The sequence below is a fragment of the Tetrao urogallus genome (assembly GCF_951394365.1).
Source record: "Tetrao urogallus genome assembly, chromosome: 20".
Lineage (NCBI taxonomy): Eukaryota > Metazoa > Chordata > Aves > Galliformes > Phasianidae > Tetrao > Tetrao urogallus.
In genome coordinates, this window is record NC_136833.1 from 7,572,471 (window position 1) to 7,589,555 (window position 17,085).

The 17,085-nt window shown below is 41.9% G+C and overlaps 1 protein-coding gene across 3 annotated transcripts in view; it reads left to right on the forward strand.

Annotated features, from left to right (window-relative positions):
* VMP1 (vacuole membrane protein 1) overlaps positions 1 to 17,085 on the forward strand; it is a gene marked incomplete at both ends in the record, with an annotated part of 49,674 nt that overhangs the window by 29,211 nt on the left and 3,378 nt on the right. For all 3 annotated transcript variants that reach the window (XM_079545194.1, XM_079545196.1, XM_079545195.1), the window contains 3 exons: positions 3,012 to 3,092; positions 6,350 to 6,466; positions 8,837 to 8,898. In XM_079545194.1, coding sequence (XP_079401320.1) covers positions 3,012 to 3,092; positions 6,350 to 6,466; positions 8,837 to 8,898 — 260 coding nt within the window. The remainder of the gene's footprint in view (positions 1 to 3,011; positions 3,093 to 6,349; positions 6,467 to 8,836; positions 8,899 to 17,085) is intronic.

Genomic DNA, 17,085 nt, shown 5'->3' on the forward strand with positions numbered 1-17,085 from the left:
CTGGAGTTTGTTCACTAAATGCAGTGAAACATTCAGCGCTGAAATAACTGAGTTGTTTTATTGTGCATTTTATTTTACAGTGAAGGGAGAAAGAGGAAATAGTGATTTAACTGATAAAATGGAAGCAAGGTAAAATAGAGAATGGGAGAAGCCTTGCAGTCAGGACAAGATTGCCCTTTTCCTTTTCCCAGAAGCAGGGCTGTCTTTATGGGAGTGGATGCTCACAAAGGCAGATGTGAAGCAAGCTTGCCGAGGCCGCCGGCTGAGATGCGTGAATCAGAATTCCAGCTCTGACCTTTCGATGCCTCTGATTTCCATTCCAGTTGTTGAGATCTTATGATTAACCCAATGAAGTAATGTTTAATCATTTAACCTTCCTTCGCCTGTGTTGCAGCAGTCACAGGAAATCTATTTCCAAACCAAAATAACAAATCATCTTTGAGAGGGACGTAGCAAGCAAAAGTCCTGAATCGCGGTAGGGAATGAATCACGTTGAGCTGAGAGTCGGGTCCGGTCCGTGTGCTCTCATTTTGGGGGATATGTTGTGCCTGTAAGTAGCTGATCTTTTATGGCTTTCTCTGATATTTCTTGGTTTTTTTTTTTTTTTTTTTTTTAAAGCAGTAAATAATGGAAATTGTTTGGCTTTTATTTCGAATGCTTAGAAAAAAAATGTTAGTGAAGGGAATGTTCCCCGTGCAGGGTTTGGAACAGCAAAAAATCTGTTGTGAAATAGGTAAAAGTTGTGAAACTGGAGATCGTATGCTCTGAGAAATGAAACTTGGAAGGTTTTTTTATTATTGCAGATGTCGCAGAGATTTGACTAATGAAATGTAAGGGAGCAAACGAGCAGAACTGAACCTGTTCACATTGAAGTAAATGAGGAGATTCAAAGATATACTTCTGTTGTGACCCTGTTGTGTACATTGCCATGTAAATTATTTCTCTCTGTGATGATGCCACACCATGGGAAATGGGGAAAAATGCCCCAAATTTATCTTTTTTGGCTTATTTAGAAAGTTTGGAACAGAAAGAAAAATTCCCCAGTGCAGTTTGAAGGACCATCGCTGTGCTTTCCGTGGGTCACTGTGTAACAGATAAGGAATGTGGAAAGAAGAAATAGACAGAACAGAACAAAAAACCCCACAAACTATTAAAAAAAAAATAATCTAAGTTTTAAATTAAAAATAAAAACTCACAAATTAATGAGGTGACAAAAAATGGTCACAACTTTTTTTTTTTTTTCCTGAAGCAAATCTGTTGCCCTCTTTGCAGCACTTTGGTTGCTGGTTTTAAAGCAGGTCCTGCTGTTAGCTGGAGGTGAGCAGAATGGATTTCAGGCTGTTAGCTGGAGGTGAGCAGAGGGGATTTCAGGCAGCCTGGCGTTTTGCAGCTGTGTAGAAATCCTGCGAGGAGAGCTGCTTGCTCTTCAGAAATGTGACCAACCTGCTGCCCTGTGCAGACATGAGGGTGATACAGTCAGCCTGTATGGAATTGTGGTGTATTGAATAATTGCAGTATCAATATGAATCAAATGACACTTACACCTTACTGCTTTATTAAACCAGCCAGACTGCAGGTGTTAATGTATGGATCCCTTGCTAAAGAGTTCATTCCTGCTTGTGAGCAGTAATACAGAAGTGCACTGGTAATGGGTCAGCATGTTAAAAGGAAAACATGAACTGCTTCCATTGAAATACATCCTGGATGTATCTGAACGATGGGATTGTTTTATTTTAAACATCCTTTATGATGAGATTTACAAAGCTGTGAGAAATTCTGGCTTGTCTTGTGAAAGAGTAAGTTGTGTTTTCATTGTGAGCATCATGAAATGGTGGAAAAAAATTAGGAACTGAAAAGGCCATGGTCACATTCAGCTGAGTTAGTTTGGGGCAGGCATCTTATGAAATCCCTGCAGAGGAGGCACTGCTTCTGTTCACCTTGGCAAAGAAGAAATGCTATCATTGGAAGGACAGCGATGTTTTCTCATTTTGAATAGCACTGCAAATGTATTGCTGCGTTAGCTGTGGGTGTAGGAACAGGAATACATGCTGCCTCCTCCACGTGTGGAGTTTATTGCCTTTACTTCTAGCTGCGATCACACCACAGTGCTGCATGCTTTGCAGTTCACATCTCAGGTGCTCCGTGGGGCTGAGTGCTGTGTGCTGCTCACTCCATCTGCACTCATCTCTCCTTCGGCTGCTTTGGGCTGTTGGATGTAAAACCACAACGAGGGAATTGTAGTTTGGGAAGGAGCTGCCCTCGATGTTGGAAGATTTTTGGACTTAGCTCACTGCTAAGCTATGGGATTTTGTTACAAGTAGCAGCGTTTGACAAAAAATGTTTGTAAATCATTGTATTCCATTCTGCAGTGAGACGTTCATGGGCCAGGATGTGTCATCCTGAGGTGTTGCTCCATGTTACAGATAGCAAATCTGTACCTTTGGGGCTCTTCTAAAAACCTTTCATATTCTGCTGAGGTTAAAAATGTCCCAAGATGTAGGAAGTGTCATTTCTTTGGCTTTTTCCTTTAAGTTGCTGTATTTAATTTATTGGATTTTATTATGAAATCGAATTCTAGTGTCAATAAGATTTCTCTTGAGAAGCTGTTAGTGATTTTTACAGCTTTGAAGTGTTGATAAACTGCTGCTCAAAGAGGGTATAAAAGCACAGCAGATCATCTCAGGTCTTAACCTGGCGTGAGAAGTGATGTCTGTTGTTCGGTTCAGGATTCAAATAAGCAATAAGCATTAGAAACGTGTTTTCATAGTAATTGAACTCATCACTGCTTGCAGAATTTTGGAGAGCAACCTCTGGAAAGAGCACCAAAAACTCAAAGTGTTGAGGATTTGACACTGACCATCTCTCTCTTCCCTCTAAGCACAGCATTTCAGTTTGGCGTTTTTTGTTAATGAGAAAGTCCTAAAGCAAGGAGGATACTGCAATCACGTACATTTTGAGGTGTATTCAGTTTAGGTTTGTCTCACTAATAACATTCTCCTGTTTGTTTGCAGGATTTTGCTTCCCGGGCTAAGCTGGCTGTCCAGAACCTGGTACAGAAAGTTGGGTTCTTCGGCATTTTGGCCTGCGCCTCCGTAAGTGCACTGCAGTGGCAGAGGGGTTGTGATCAATGGTTGACTGTGGCACAGCGAGGTTAATGCTCTGAGCTGTGTTTTGTTTGAGTCCGTATGATCTTTGCATCTTGTTTGCTATTTGTGTTCTCTGCGCTGCGCAGGGAAACGGGATGGTTGTGGTACGGCAAAGTACAATGGGATGGAGAAACTCCAGTCCTAGATTAGTACCAAACACAGTGACTTCTGCATGAATGTACAGCTGGCAGTAGTTACCCTTCCTTCAGCTTTACCTTTGGGCTTCGTGACGCTAGTTCTCCTGGCAAAATAGTGCCTCTGGAATAGCACCGTTTCCTTTTTAATCCATCAGAAGAGTACTGTGCCACAGAGGATCTTCTCAGTTCCTGGGTGGCTTTTTTTATAGAACAGTTTATTCTCTAGTTTAGCATGCACAGGGAAAGCTGCTAAGAAGAGTTAGCTCACTCAGGATGCAGGCAGCTTCTCGCAGCAGGCTTAGATGGAACTGAGCTAAGGTTCCCAAAATTGACCGAATGTCAAATGCATGCTGCAGCTCCCTGCTCTGTTGGTGGGTATCTGGCAGATCATCATGTGCCCCAGCCCAGATTATTAGCTGGCAAGTTACAGCAAGAGCTATATTGTTACCTGTAGTTCCTTCTGGAATTGTTACCTGCAGTTTCTGCTGGAATTGCTGTACCTACACTTACAGTTTCTGCTATTTCTTCAGATGCTTGTGTCATGTGGCTTGACATTTTCAGATTCAAAGATAGACATCAACTGAAAGTGACCTGTACAAACCCTGACGGGGATATCCATCCATAGCAGTTCTCATAAATCTGCTCAGGAGGTGTCAGTGGGTTATTAGGAGCTGGGAGGAGCAGAATGCAGCAGACAGTTTCAGCCATGGCTATCTGAGTTGCTCATCCATTTCTTTAAGACAGATGTGGTATAAGCATTTCCACTGATGCTATTTTGGCGCTTGAAGTAGCTAATACTGTTCTTCTGAGTTACTGTCTGAGGTTTAAGTCTCTCTGGAAGCTCGAAGAGAATGAGTGGGAATGATGTGCCTTACTCTCCAATCCCACATACAAACGCACAGAAATGTGATTACTGCAAAGAGGGGAATTGTTAGGTCCCCTATGATCCCATTCTTCTGGAATAACCACAGCCATTAGCCAGCTGCTCAGCTGATGAGGTATTAATTCCACACTTGTCTAGCATCTCTTAGTTTCCTAAATTGTAGAGATGACAGTGTTAGCTATTTGTTCAAACGTAAGTAACCTGTGTTAGCTGGAAAGAATTAAGCTGATTACAGCAGCTGGCACACAACTTGTGTTTACTAATCTTTTGAACTGCCTTAATGTTTAGAGTGGAGATGTAGGTTACAAGCTGTTCCTTAAGTCTTTCTGTGAAGCTGCTCCTGCACTCTGACTCACCGCTCTCAGTCACTATCTTGTGAGCCATCCCCTCGTCTGTCTGTCTTGTGTAACGAGAGCAGCTTGTGGTCAGCAGGATGAGTTCCTGGGGGAGCTGGGCGAGGTGGAATGTGGACAGATAGGGAACGTGAGGAAGGGATTGCTAGATGGGAGAGGTGATGTATAAGCTCTCCATAGTTCCTGCTTATGATGAACGTTTGCCTAACTTCTTCCCTACGTGGTGCACTCTTCCTCTGTGTGCCCCAAGCTCCAGCTTCCTTCTGCTTGTATGCAGGCTGCCCTGGGCTGGGGGAGGGATGGGAAATCGTGGATCTACCACAGTGCACTTGAGGACTTGTAAATGTTGGTTGCAGAATAAATGCAGAGCAGCAGCAAGCAGAGAGGTGATGTGTGGGAGGAGGCATTAAAAAAAGCATAGGGATTCCAAGCTGTAATGGCTTCTAAATGCTACATAAAAGCACAATCAAATAGAGTTTAAAACTGCAAATGTATGCAGTGAAGTCAACTGAGTGTAACGTGCAGTGGCAATAGGAAAACCATATTATTGTCTTAGGCCTAATTGCTATGTAAAGGCAGCTCTGGGAAAGGAATGGAGCAAGGAAGAGATTCTTAGTGTGGTTGGTGGGAATTTGTGAGCGTGCCCTCCTGTCTCTGTGGGTGTTTTTGGCACTTCTCAGTACTGCACATGTGTGTTTAAAAAAAAAAAAGCAAATGGAGAGAGCCCCTCACTGGCCAGCTCGCACAACCCAACATGCAACCCAACAGCTAAGTCATCTTTTTATTGTGACACGTTTAATGTGTTGGTGGTATCACAGGTACCCGTACCCAAAGCATGCTGCTCTCTCTATGCTGATAGCAACACAGTAATTAAAACGCACTGTGAATTTATTGAGGTGGGGGAAACCCAAGGCAACCAGCCAAGGAAATAGCTGAGCCCTAGAGCAGGCTGTGGTGTGGGTAACTCATTTACCATCCTCCTGTGCCCGAGACAGATGTCAGAGGTGAAGAGGATTTGAGTTAAGTGAGGCGTATTTAAAGATCGTTTCGGATTTCTTCCTATGCAGGTGGTGGTGTGGGTGCTCGTAAATTTGAATTGCCTGTCTGTGACAGCTAAGTATAACCCCCAGAGCTTTGTCACAGATTTCAGATTACCATTCTCTACTTTTTATGATCTTAAATATCTACACTCTGTATTTGTTAGCGCAGCAACAGCGCTACTGTGAATTAAGCATCCCCCTGTGTTACTCTGACCGAGTGTGAGAGGTTGCAGTTTGGATTCTTTTTGGTTTAAGTTCAGAAATATTGCACAGACGGTATCACCATACCAAATGTCAAGCCAAGGGCTTAACAATAAAAAAAAGATTCTAATTTTAAATTAAATGCATATGCTTAATAAAAATCTAATCAGTGCTTTTAAACTGGATGCATATGACTCTAAATGCCACTTTTTAATGCACTTTCTCAGATGGAAATCACTGGAGATGGTTTGACCGCTGGCTTCCAGGAGCAATGTGCTTGTCGGGGGGAATTTGATAAATCACTCAGAATGGCTTTGCTGTGGTTTCTGTGCATTTCACAGGGAATACTTTTTTTAGGCTTCTTTAAAATCAAGGGGTAAGGAGGGACCTTCAGGGTGGAATTGTCTGCGACATGTCTAGCTGAATCCCTCAGGCTTATGTTATGGGTTGTAAGGCTCTTATTTTTGTAAGTACTAAGACACAAGAGTTTTGGATCGAGTCGAATAAGGGGAAAAAGTTCATTTTTCCTGTTCCTGTTCTTTAAGTAAAACACTTCAATGCATGCCCTTTTCTCCTTTGTACTTCATAGATTCCCAACCCTCTGTTTGACCTGGCTGGGATAACATGTGGACACTTTCTGGTTCCCTTCTGGACCTTCTTCGGGGCCACTCTGATTGGGAAGGCAGTAATTAAAATGCACATCCAGGCAAGTACATGCTACACCTCCCTCCAGCCTCTGGGCTGAAGACTTTTCTTACTCTTCTTTTTTTTTTTTTTTTGACTGTTACACTGTGTTACTTCGTAATGAAATGTGGAGTCTCCTTTCCTGACCTGAAGTAATGGAAATTAATTTGGTGCAGAGGATTTACAATAAAGGATCTGCTAGGCTTCTTACACTCGAAACTTAGGCAGCTGAATAATTTATAGCTACAAACTAATGAGCTCACTGCCCACACCGCTCAGGAAATTGGTGGTTAGCCAAGTTATTTACCTACGGTTTTTACCAGACTGAAAGGAGTTTGTACTCACAATGAACTTAACTTTGGTAAGAAATATTCATGTCAGAGGGCAGTGGAGCTAGCCTTTACCAGTTAAGTGGCACTTTTAAATGCTCCCTTTTATCTGAGTACAGGGAAAACCCCACTGCTTTCATTCCCTGCCCCCTGCAGAAAGCACTCTGGGTATATCTCTGAGAGTGTTGTCCATCGTTTCCAGGCATGGTTAGCAATTGTTGGTGTTCTCAGTCTATTCTTTTGAAAGGGCCTGATTTCAGAGAGGGCCTTTTTGATTTTTTTCTTGCGAATTCAGAGTCTTACTGGACGTTCTGAATTTGGCAATCAGAATCCCTTCTAAAAGCAATCTGCTTTCAGAAGTGTTGAGTCTTGCTTTTAAGATGCACCACCATTTTGTCCAATGAAAGATGAAGTATCGATTCTCCAATGATGGTTCACTTGTGGCAGCATCATGAACTACAGCACTCCATTTGTAATGATTAGAGCCTGAGATTTCAGCTTGGGCTTTTTTAAAGCATATCCACAGGTCTGTGCCTATAGCTTTGTTCCTTGGAAGTCTTTGCTGTCACTTCTTTAAAATAATAGAAACTGTCAGTAGATGCCTCATCTAGCACCCATATGAGGCTGCTGAAAAATCTCTTCCTTTTGCCCTAAACAGAGGCTTTATTCCTCCACCCTCTCTTCCCATCTTTTTGTAAATGCTTATTTTGCTTCGCACACTTTTTCAACAGAAGATAACAAAAAGATGGGAGCATTCTTTCACTTACTGTGACAGAAGTGCTTTTCCTCCATATTTATTTTTGTGTTCCCTGAATTCTTCTCCTTTTAAACACATGTGCTGTTAGAATTTGTTCTGGCAAATTGAAAACTGAAATGGCATTTGGAAAATACTTCTTTCATTTGCTTCAGTTAGGTAGGAGAATGTTTGCTGTGTAGTTCATGGCTCTCTACACAGATCAAATGTAGGGTTAAAAAAAATTCTGTCTCTTGCAGTGTTGGAAAATCATCCTATTTTGTAATAGTTTTGCTATTAGAATTCTCTGCGATGTTTGATTTCAGACATACTCTTGTGCAATAGCCCTGATTTTTGCAGCGATCTTGCTGCAATTTGGAATTTAGGAAATGTAATGGTCATAGAAAAGGTTTTTGATGAAACCTTTCTCCGGACAGGAAGGAAGTGAGCACGGTGGCCGTCCTGGAGCTGCCTGTAACCAATGTCTTCCTCTGGGCCGCAAAATCATTTCATACAGTTGTGGTCACTGCCCTTATCTCCCCACTAGTGAATGCATTTCTCGTTAGATCATGCTGAAATTGATTTAAGGAGGCTGTGGGAACTGTGTGCCTGAATACGCACATCCACACTCGGTCTCGCTTGCTCTTTGCAAACAAACAAGCTGTCAGATATGACAGAAGAGAAATCAGAAAAAGCTACTTCAGCAAAATTATCACTTTAGAAGGGAGAGGTAGAATTACAGATATCTGGACTTCATGCAAACTAAGCCACGTGTTCCAGAATTATTCTGTTTCAAATTATCTGCTGCCTTACAGACAGTGCTAATCCAACTGTTCTGAGTGGGTAGGCAGCCGGGGGCTCTCTCTTCACTCTCCACTTTGTGTTTCTTTGGTAGGGTTATCACATGGACAAGGGGACTGCAAGATGTATAATGTTCAGTTCTGTGATCTTTAAGTACATGTGTTTGTGTAAGGGGATGTGAACTCTTCTGTGCAGTGATGACTGTTTTTCCATTAAAACATTGTTGATGGAGTAAAGTGACCTTGAGCTTCTGGGAATGTAAGCTTGGGGAGGATGCGTATGGCTGGTAACACAGGCTACAAAAACATTGCAAGAAATGACATCCATGAGGAAATAGAGTAATAAAGCAAATAGTTCTCCTCTCTTCTCTATTTTTGAAAAGTGTATTGAAAAGCAGACAAGTAAGGGGAAAGCTGTGCCTGAGTGCTGGAGAAGCTGTTTGATCAGAAAGGAGCAAAAGTTGTCTTGTTCCATTCTTTGCTTGCCCTTCAATCAATCATTTCTCTAACTGATGCTTTCCTTCCTACAGAAACTTTTCGTTATTATAACATTCAGCAAACATATAGTGGAGCAGATGGTGTCCCTCATTGGGTGAGTAACTCTTTAGCAGTCGTGCCTTCGCTCAGTAGACGGAAAAGTACTGGAGGAGTCAAATCAGATGCACTGAAAATGGTGCTGTGCTTCTGGGTTCAGTCTTGTTTGTCACCTCATTCTTCACCTCAGAGGTTTCAAGTACTTCAAGTGTAAAAGCCTTGAAGGTCAGATGGCCTGGGTGTGTAATACCTCCACTGAGCTTCCACCCAGCAACACGATACCGCTATCCCAGTTATGGATTGCTACTTTGAGCAGCAAATGCTGTTCTTGATGGCTTTCCTCAGTGCTGTATGTGATCCCATAACAAAGCAGTGACAGAGTTGTTGGGATTTATGCAGTGTTCCAATAATAATAACAAACACCTTCTGAAATTTAAACTGCATTCTATCTATAAAATATATTGAATCTCTCATGAAACGACATTTCCAGTCTGGTAATCCAGCAGCTGAGATCTCAGCAATGCCTATTTAACTGTGGAGAAGTTTCTCAAACTTCTTGAATGCAAACAAACGTGCAGCTCATTCATCTTAAATGCGTTCAGTGGGGCTCAAATTAGAAGGATTTCATTTTAAAAATTGGGCTTAATTCTTCAAAGGAGCAGTTGTTGTGCTCGGGTTGAAAGCTGTGGCCATTTTCATTACACTGCTTGATTTCTGCAGTATCAGGGAGGAGGTTTAAAACTTTGAATGCAATGAACATTTATAGAAAACTTTTGTTTTTGGTGATGGTGGTTTTTTTTAGTTCCTATTTTATGGATATCCCAAGCATAAAATAAATTCCTAGCTGTGCTTTCTTTTCCAGAGGCTTTCACTTTTCATGTGGAACAAATTGATTGATTCTTTGCACCCAGACTTTAATTGCTCTGTTCACGTTTAAACAACCAACCAAAAAAAAAAAAAAGAGCCACACTGCTCAGGAACATTTTCATGAGAGGGGTGTCTGGAAATAATTGCTCTTAAAGTATGTAAACTTGAAGTAGTAACGCTGTACAAAGGAAAAGGAGTGTCGAAAGAAACATGGTAGGGCAGCTTACTAATGAAACAAATCCCAGCTTTATTGCTTCCTCATCTTCTGATCGGGTGTCTGGTTTGTAACAGCCTTCAGAATTAATTTGTGGCTTTCAGCATTTAAAAAAAACACACAAGGGAAACATGGTGACTTTTAGCAATCATTAGTTAGCTTCTCTTAATATGTATTCCAGCAGATAACTTAATAGTAACACTGCTACAAATCTAGGTATGTTTCCAAAGGTTTTCTCTCCTGCAAATCTTCGAGCCAAAACTGGTAGTTTTTTCCTACTTCATCTGTCTTGGAGATAATTTTACATCCAATTACATAGAATGCATTCACAAGACCTCTGCTGGATTTGGGTTTTATTAGGTGGTTGATGTCAGAGTTAAAAAATGTCTTCGAGAGACAGTAAGATTTTTGGAATGTCCCGGTACCCTTGACTTTTCTCAATCTGTCTGCTAGCATTACCTCATCGATTCCTTCCTAGAGTGGAGTAGGAAACATATGAAACAATAGTTTTCATTAAACCCCTTATTATTAAGTTAAAGTATAGATCCATTAAAATACAGATCTGTGTAATGGTCAGTAACTTTATTTTAATCAAATTCAATCCAGCAGTGTGACTTAAGACTTTCTTTTTTTGTTTGAGATATTGCTTTTACACAATAGAAAATGTCTAAGCTCAGTACTCTAAAATAATGAATCTCAGTATGTGGAATAAGTAGAAACTGGACAGAAGATGAAGTTGAGATGTGAGATAAAGTCTCATTTGATTTTTTTGAACCAGAGAGTTTCTCAATAACGATACAGCTCTTGTTGACTCAGGCAGTAAGCAAAATGATTCACCTGCAGACCGTCCCTGTAGTTCCGTGCTTGTCTGCTTCTGTCAGTGCTGCTGCTCCTGCAGGCCAAGCCTGCTGTAACCAGCATTCTTAAATATAATTTAGGGTATAAATTAGGGTAGTTTTGTCTGTTACTAAAAGATCATAAAATGCGCCTTACGTTGATTAAATATATGAAGAAAAGGGCACGGAACTGAGAAGCTTTTTGAAAGTTGTTTTGAAAACATGGGCCTTATTCAATGTAAAGAAGGGATGAGAAGGGTTGGTTGATGGCAACAGCACCATGCAATAGCCATGGTAGCTAGACAGAAGGGGATGGGAAGGATTCAAGGAGTGAAGGCAGCAGAAGCTTTGCAATCAGAGCTGGAGAGGATTACAAAGACACGGGTAGCTCACATGGGGCTGCTAATTATCAACCTGTTCTACCAGTTGAGGAAGTTGTATTACTGCTGTTTAAAATGCTGGAAGAATAAGGCTTTTTTTGTTGTATTGCCTTCATAGGCTCTTGGTGGTGAAGGATGGTCTGTAAGGTTTTTCTCGCATTCTTGTCACTGAAAGATGAAGTCAGCTTATTGATTATCCACTTAGAATACTTGGATCCTGCTTTTAGCCCAGACCTAGCTCATTTAGTGTTTAATCATCATGTGTGTTGTGGGTTTTCTTGGGGCTCTTGAAGCTTTCCTTTTAATTTTTTCGTTACCTACAGCTGCAGGATTGTTTGTGCAGTCACACTGAGCATATTGCTTCTAAGCACCGTCATAGTTCCTTTGAAGTGGTAGTTTCAAATGTGGATTAAGAATTCCCAGAAAACTACTAAAGAAATAGCACTCGAAGCACACACCACACATACCATCCCCACAGCCGTCTGCCATCAATTCTGGGTAAATATTAAGAAAAATGCTACTCTCTTTTAAGTTCAGCGTGGTTGGTTCATATTTTGTGAAAACGAGCTGGTAACTCCACAGCTTCAAAAGAAATCTCAAAAACTCAACAATGTGTTTTATATAGCACCAGGCTCCCCGTGGCCTTCACCCCCGCGGCAGCCGAACGTCACCAGCAGTGGTGTGGCTCCATCTCTGCAGGACAAACCTCACCCTTCGGGCACAGCTTCCTTGGGGTGAACCCACAGAGGGTGAGGGGAGGTGTCACTGCTGCTTCGGGTTCATGTGGTGCAGTGGTTGAGCTCTCCGTACAGCAGGAATTGCTGCTGCCTGTAGCAGATCCTTTGCTGACGGTCAAACCGATGTAGTTGATGAACTAATGAACTGAGGCATCACACTGATTTGAAATTTGATAGAAGCCACTAAAAGGCATGTAAAAAAAAATAAGAATGGCGTACTTGCATAGATTTTAGAAATTAAATTTTAGTGCCATGTTCCGTGGGTGAGACGTGTGAGCCATGTGAACGCTGTGAAATCCATTTCAACAAACTCACACCTGAAAAGCTGCCCCAAAATAGCAGTTTCTGAAGGGCTTCTTAATCTGGTGTTTTTGGGGAACGAATTTTAATGCTCTCCAGTGGTGCAGGCCAGTGTGAATGATGGCATGTCTTGAAGGAAAAACATTTTGGTAATAGGTCGTTGAACCACTGCCTTTACAAACCACTTTGCTGCTATTTATTGTGCCATAATTCTTTGCTTCACAACTGGATCTCAGTTGGTTCTTGTAGGGAGCACGGTGTTCCTTCTGTGAAAAAAGTACTTGTGGAATTATGGTGACTGATGTAATTGGAAGCTTTGGTTAAAGGTCACTATGTTGTTGTTTCTGTCAAAAATTGCATACAGCATAGATTTAGATAAATTCTTTAGAATATAAGCAAGGCAAGGAGCTACAGCGATGGGAAAAGGGCTGTGCCAGGGATCAGCTCTCCTGAGGTGGAGAGGTCCTTTTGGTGATTCACACTGTGCCATATGATTCCCCTTCCCTTTGAGAGCACAGCCTGGCCAGGTGAGCTCCCCACGGCAGATCTGCCAGCCGTGCCTTCCGGCCCTGTGGGCCTTTGTTTTGCATATGCCATAAATTCCATATCCGGTGACTATATCCTGTTTTTGTCGAAGGATATTTTGAATTACGGTTTCCAATCAGCATTTTAGTTAAACCCTGTGTAGTGGGAATCAATGAAAATACCTTGAAGTGGCCGAGAACACAGATAACTGAGCAGTGATTTCAAAAACTCCTGAGATGAATGCTCCTGGGAGCATATTGCCACACACCTGATGTTCTTCGGGACAATAAAGCAATGGCTTTCCTCCCACGGGTGTATCAGAAACCTGTGGGACCGTGCCCTGTAATACACCCTGTGTACAATAGATCAGCTCTGCACAAAAATAGGCTTTAGCATCTTGAAAGGGACGCAGATGTCAGGGAAATTTGAGCGGCTTTGGTGTTGAAAGCCTTCCAGTGGATCACAGCAGAACTGTAAAAAGTTTATTTGAAGAAGGCTTGTAGGATTTAGCTCTGAACAAGCAAGGTTTTTTATAAAGTGTGTACAGAAATAGCGCTATCTCTTTAAGGTACAACCAGAAGCTGCCTTACAAAGAGCAACATTGAGCAGAGTTGGGAACGAGCCGTTCGAAGATGTTGCAATTCCTATTTTTGAAAGCATTAATTTTAACGTAACAGAATGTCCCAAGAAGTGCTTTGCAGACGGCCTTGGTCAGCACGGGTACTGGAGCGTAGCGCCAGGTAGAAATGATGTCGAATGTGTAACCATTTCAGCTTAGTAATCTGCAAGTGAGTTGTTTTCTTTCTTCATTTCCGAAAACCAAGTGAATGTGCCAGGCAGCCCCTTAACCCCTACAATGTTTCTCTCGGTCCTGACCATAAAGGAGATGTATTTCCACGATTTCAGAACACTGGATGCAGATGGCATGTAAGTTTCATCCAGTGTTCTGAAGCCAAAGTGGCAGCAAGGAGCTGGAGCTGCAGTTCCTCCCTCTGTGATTTTCAAGCCCAGGTTTTGCTGTGTGTGAACGCTCTCTTGGAGCACCTTGGGAGCCCGTCCAGATCTGCTGCAGTGCAATCTATCAGGGCTGAGTCAGGCCCAGAGTCTGAGGTCCGCTCTGAGTCACTCGGCAGTGTCCGGGTATTGGTGGAGCCTCAGGGAAATTGATGGTTTAAATACTGTGAGAATCTTTATCAGCACAGGAAATGACAGCTCATTAAAATACTAACCGTTAAGCCTGTTTAGATCACTGTCTGGAAGAACATTAACCATTGAAGGCTCAGATAACTTGCAGGAAGAAAGGTGCACTGTTTGGAGAGTGAACACAGTATGCAAATCCACCAGCTTTGGTGATTGTCCACTGCCACATAAATATTTCCACTGCTATCTATTTTTCAAGCATTTATACAATTTTTAAAGAAGTTGATGCCATATTTGAGCAAAATTTGTGGTTTCTTTGTGGGGAAGAATGGCAGAAGTAACCATATGTGCTGCCTCCTACAGAGTGCCTCACTGCTTTTTGAGGTGGATTTTGTGTTCCTACAGGGGAAGGTCAAGTGCAAATCCAACAGAGACACTCAGTGTGGGAGGAATGGGTGCTGGGTGTGTTGGGTTCAGGAAGTTTTGTGCAATTGCTCAGCAGGTGAAGGCCTCTGTCCAGTCCTCTGGCCCAGCTGTCAGAAGAGTGCCTGATTTAAGGTCAGTGCATCTTTTGAAGAAGGTTGGGAGTAGTGGAGGGGGCTGCTGTGTCCCAGCATACCACTCCTTCAGCTCACTGCATTCTCCAGTGCCACGTCTTTGTAGCAGGAGATATCTCTGGCCCCAGGACCACGCTGCTCCCAACAGCAGGATGAGATACCAGTGCATGCACCTCATGCTGATCGAGCACACAATGAAATTTCCCTGTTAGCTGGGTTTTCTGTTGTCTTCATTTTGAGTTGTAGTGCTGGCATTTCCTAAAAGGATGTTGTTCCATCAGTGGGATGAGCCCAGATAGCTGAATCTGAGCAAAATGTGTCACCATATTGTGTCTCTGGGCTCAGACAAGGACGGTGCACTCCTGGCAGCCAAAGGGTCTGGGAACATCCATCTCTGCCTTGAGTTAAAGGGGTTTTCCAAATGAAGCTGTGGATCTGAGAGACGATCCACCAAATGGGGTTGTGACTCAGTGCTGCATCACCTTTCCAAGCAGAGCTTTGGGGTTTCATCCTGGGAACTCGACGCTTTGTTTGCCACGGCTTCAGTTTTTATCTCTCTGATTTCCCTTCCAGCTATAGAGGGACCGATTCCAGTTGCTGCTGAATAGAGTAAGGATTTCAGAACTGAATGCCGCTGAAGTCATTATTTACATTTTTAATTTCCATCACAGTAAATGGAGTTTAAGAACTGCTTAATCAGCTGCTTAACCATTTGTGCTCCCTTACAAGTGAGAAATTTCACTAATGTTAAGAACAAAACTCACCATATTAATGTTCTTAAGTGTGAGTCTGCAGTGGCAATGTTGCTAATTCTAACATTTCTCTTCTGGAAAAGCACAGAGGTGCACACGAGTAGAGATTAATAGAAGATGGGAGTTCTGTATCCTGAGTTGTAGACCCATGGTTATTTGTGAAATGTTAGCACGGGATTAAAAATCACAGCACAGCACGGAACTATCCTGCAGCATTAAGCACAGCTCAGAATGGTCTGTGTGTGCCTGAATTCTGGAGGTATGGGTTGTGAAATCAGCAACTCGAGAGTAACCCACACTCTTTAAGATCACTTCAGGAGGAAAATATGTCTTTCAAAAGTGCAAATATTGTGATTAAATTATTAGAAAGTATTCTTAATATTAGTAATACAGAGTTGACTGAAGTCCTGAAGAAGGTAATGGTTAGGGTTAAGCTAGCATAGGGAGAATGGTTTATCCTCTTGATTTGGTGCTTATGCCATCTGCATTTGCAAAGCTCCCACCTGTAGTTCAAAAGGCTCTGTAACAAAAATAAGTTCCCTGAAAACCTTTCCCACCCTCCACACCTACTGATGTTCCCTTGAGGTTCAAATATCGATGGTCGTTCTTTTACATTTAAAAGCAGATGAATACATTGCAGAGCGGGCTGTAATAAGCAGAGCTTTGCTGTTACTGGAATGGAAGTTTTAGGACTAATTAACCACGAATTTAGCAAACGGTGGAGAGCAGCTGGGGAAATCAGGTTGTTGCTCAGCAAACGATTTCTAGGGAGTGACTTTATCTTTGTAGTCCTCCAGCAGTTCACATGCACTACGTTTTTAGCTCTTAAGGAGGGACAGGGGTTGGTTACTTCATTTTTTGTCAGTGTTTTCTTATTTTTGGCATATAGAGACTGCAGAGTAAGGATCAATTCTGCTGTGCATTTCGGTTCTTTTATTTTCTTGTCCTCTCCTATTCTTTATTTGAAAGACAAGCTCCGTTCTCACAGGGAAATGCAAGGAATTCCTTGTAGGTGGTATTGCAGGCAGGGTTATCTCGCAGCATCTTCCTTCCAGTCAGATGTGTCAGCGCCTGTGGTTCCATGGGCCTTCTGACCATTCGGTCGCTTTTGAAGATGTACCTTAAGGTCTTTGCTAAGTGGTGCAGAATTCTAATGCAAATCTGTTCCTTTGGCATTTGTGCCTGCATCCACCTTCAGTCTAATACCGAAAACTGTACCAAAGTCCCCTCCCTCCCTCTTTGATGGGAGTTGAGCTTCGCTGTCTTTGTGAGGGGCACCTCTCATTTCTTAGTATTTAAAATGAAAACGAGGGGTCTTTTCTAAAAAGAAATAAGTAAATTCATTTTAAAGCAATTGCTGCCCTTTGTATTTTAGATGATGAATCAGTAAGTCACAGAATTTTATTGAAAGAGTGCAAATAACCAAAACTAAGTCACTGGAATGGGAGTTCAAATCTTATTTCCAGTACTGGGGCTGCAGTGAAAGTTGGTTTTCTAGTGCCATTCTGCTTCATTGTATTTGTTCTTTTAAATCTATGCGGGATTTTTTTTGCTGTTTTTTTTTTTTTTTTTTTTTTTTTTTTGTAGTATTAAAGCTGATTGAATGTGCAAAGAAACAAAGGTCCTTATGTTCAGGATTTTACAGTTCTTCGAAATAACTCTGATAGAACCAATGTCACACCCTTCACTGTTACTCATGCCCACAAAAGAGAAAATGCTGAGTACTTTTAGTGGGTAAAAAATTGAAATAGTGGCAATGCACAGAATCCCTCGGAGCCATCTAACTTAGTTTTATGATTTAGTCCTGTTGTCTAACACTAATTTGGCACTGACTTGGTTCAGCTTTCAAAAACAAAATAATGGAGAATTTGAATAACTTCTGTTACTCATTCATCTCTCACAGCTCTCATACTGTTCCTTTCATATTCATGCAAAAT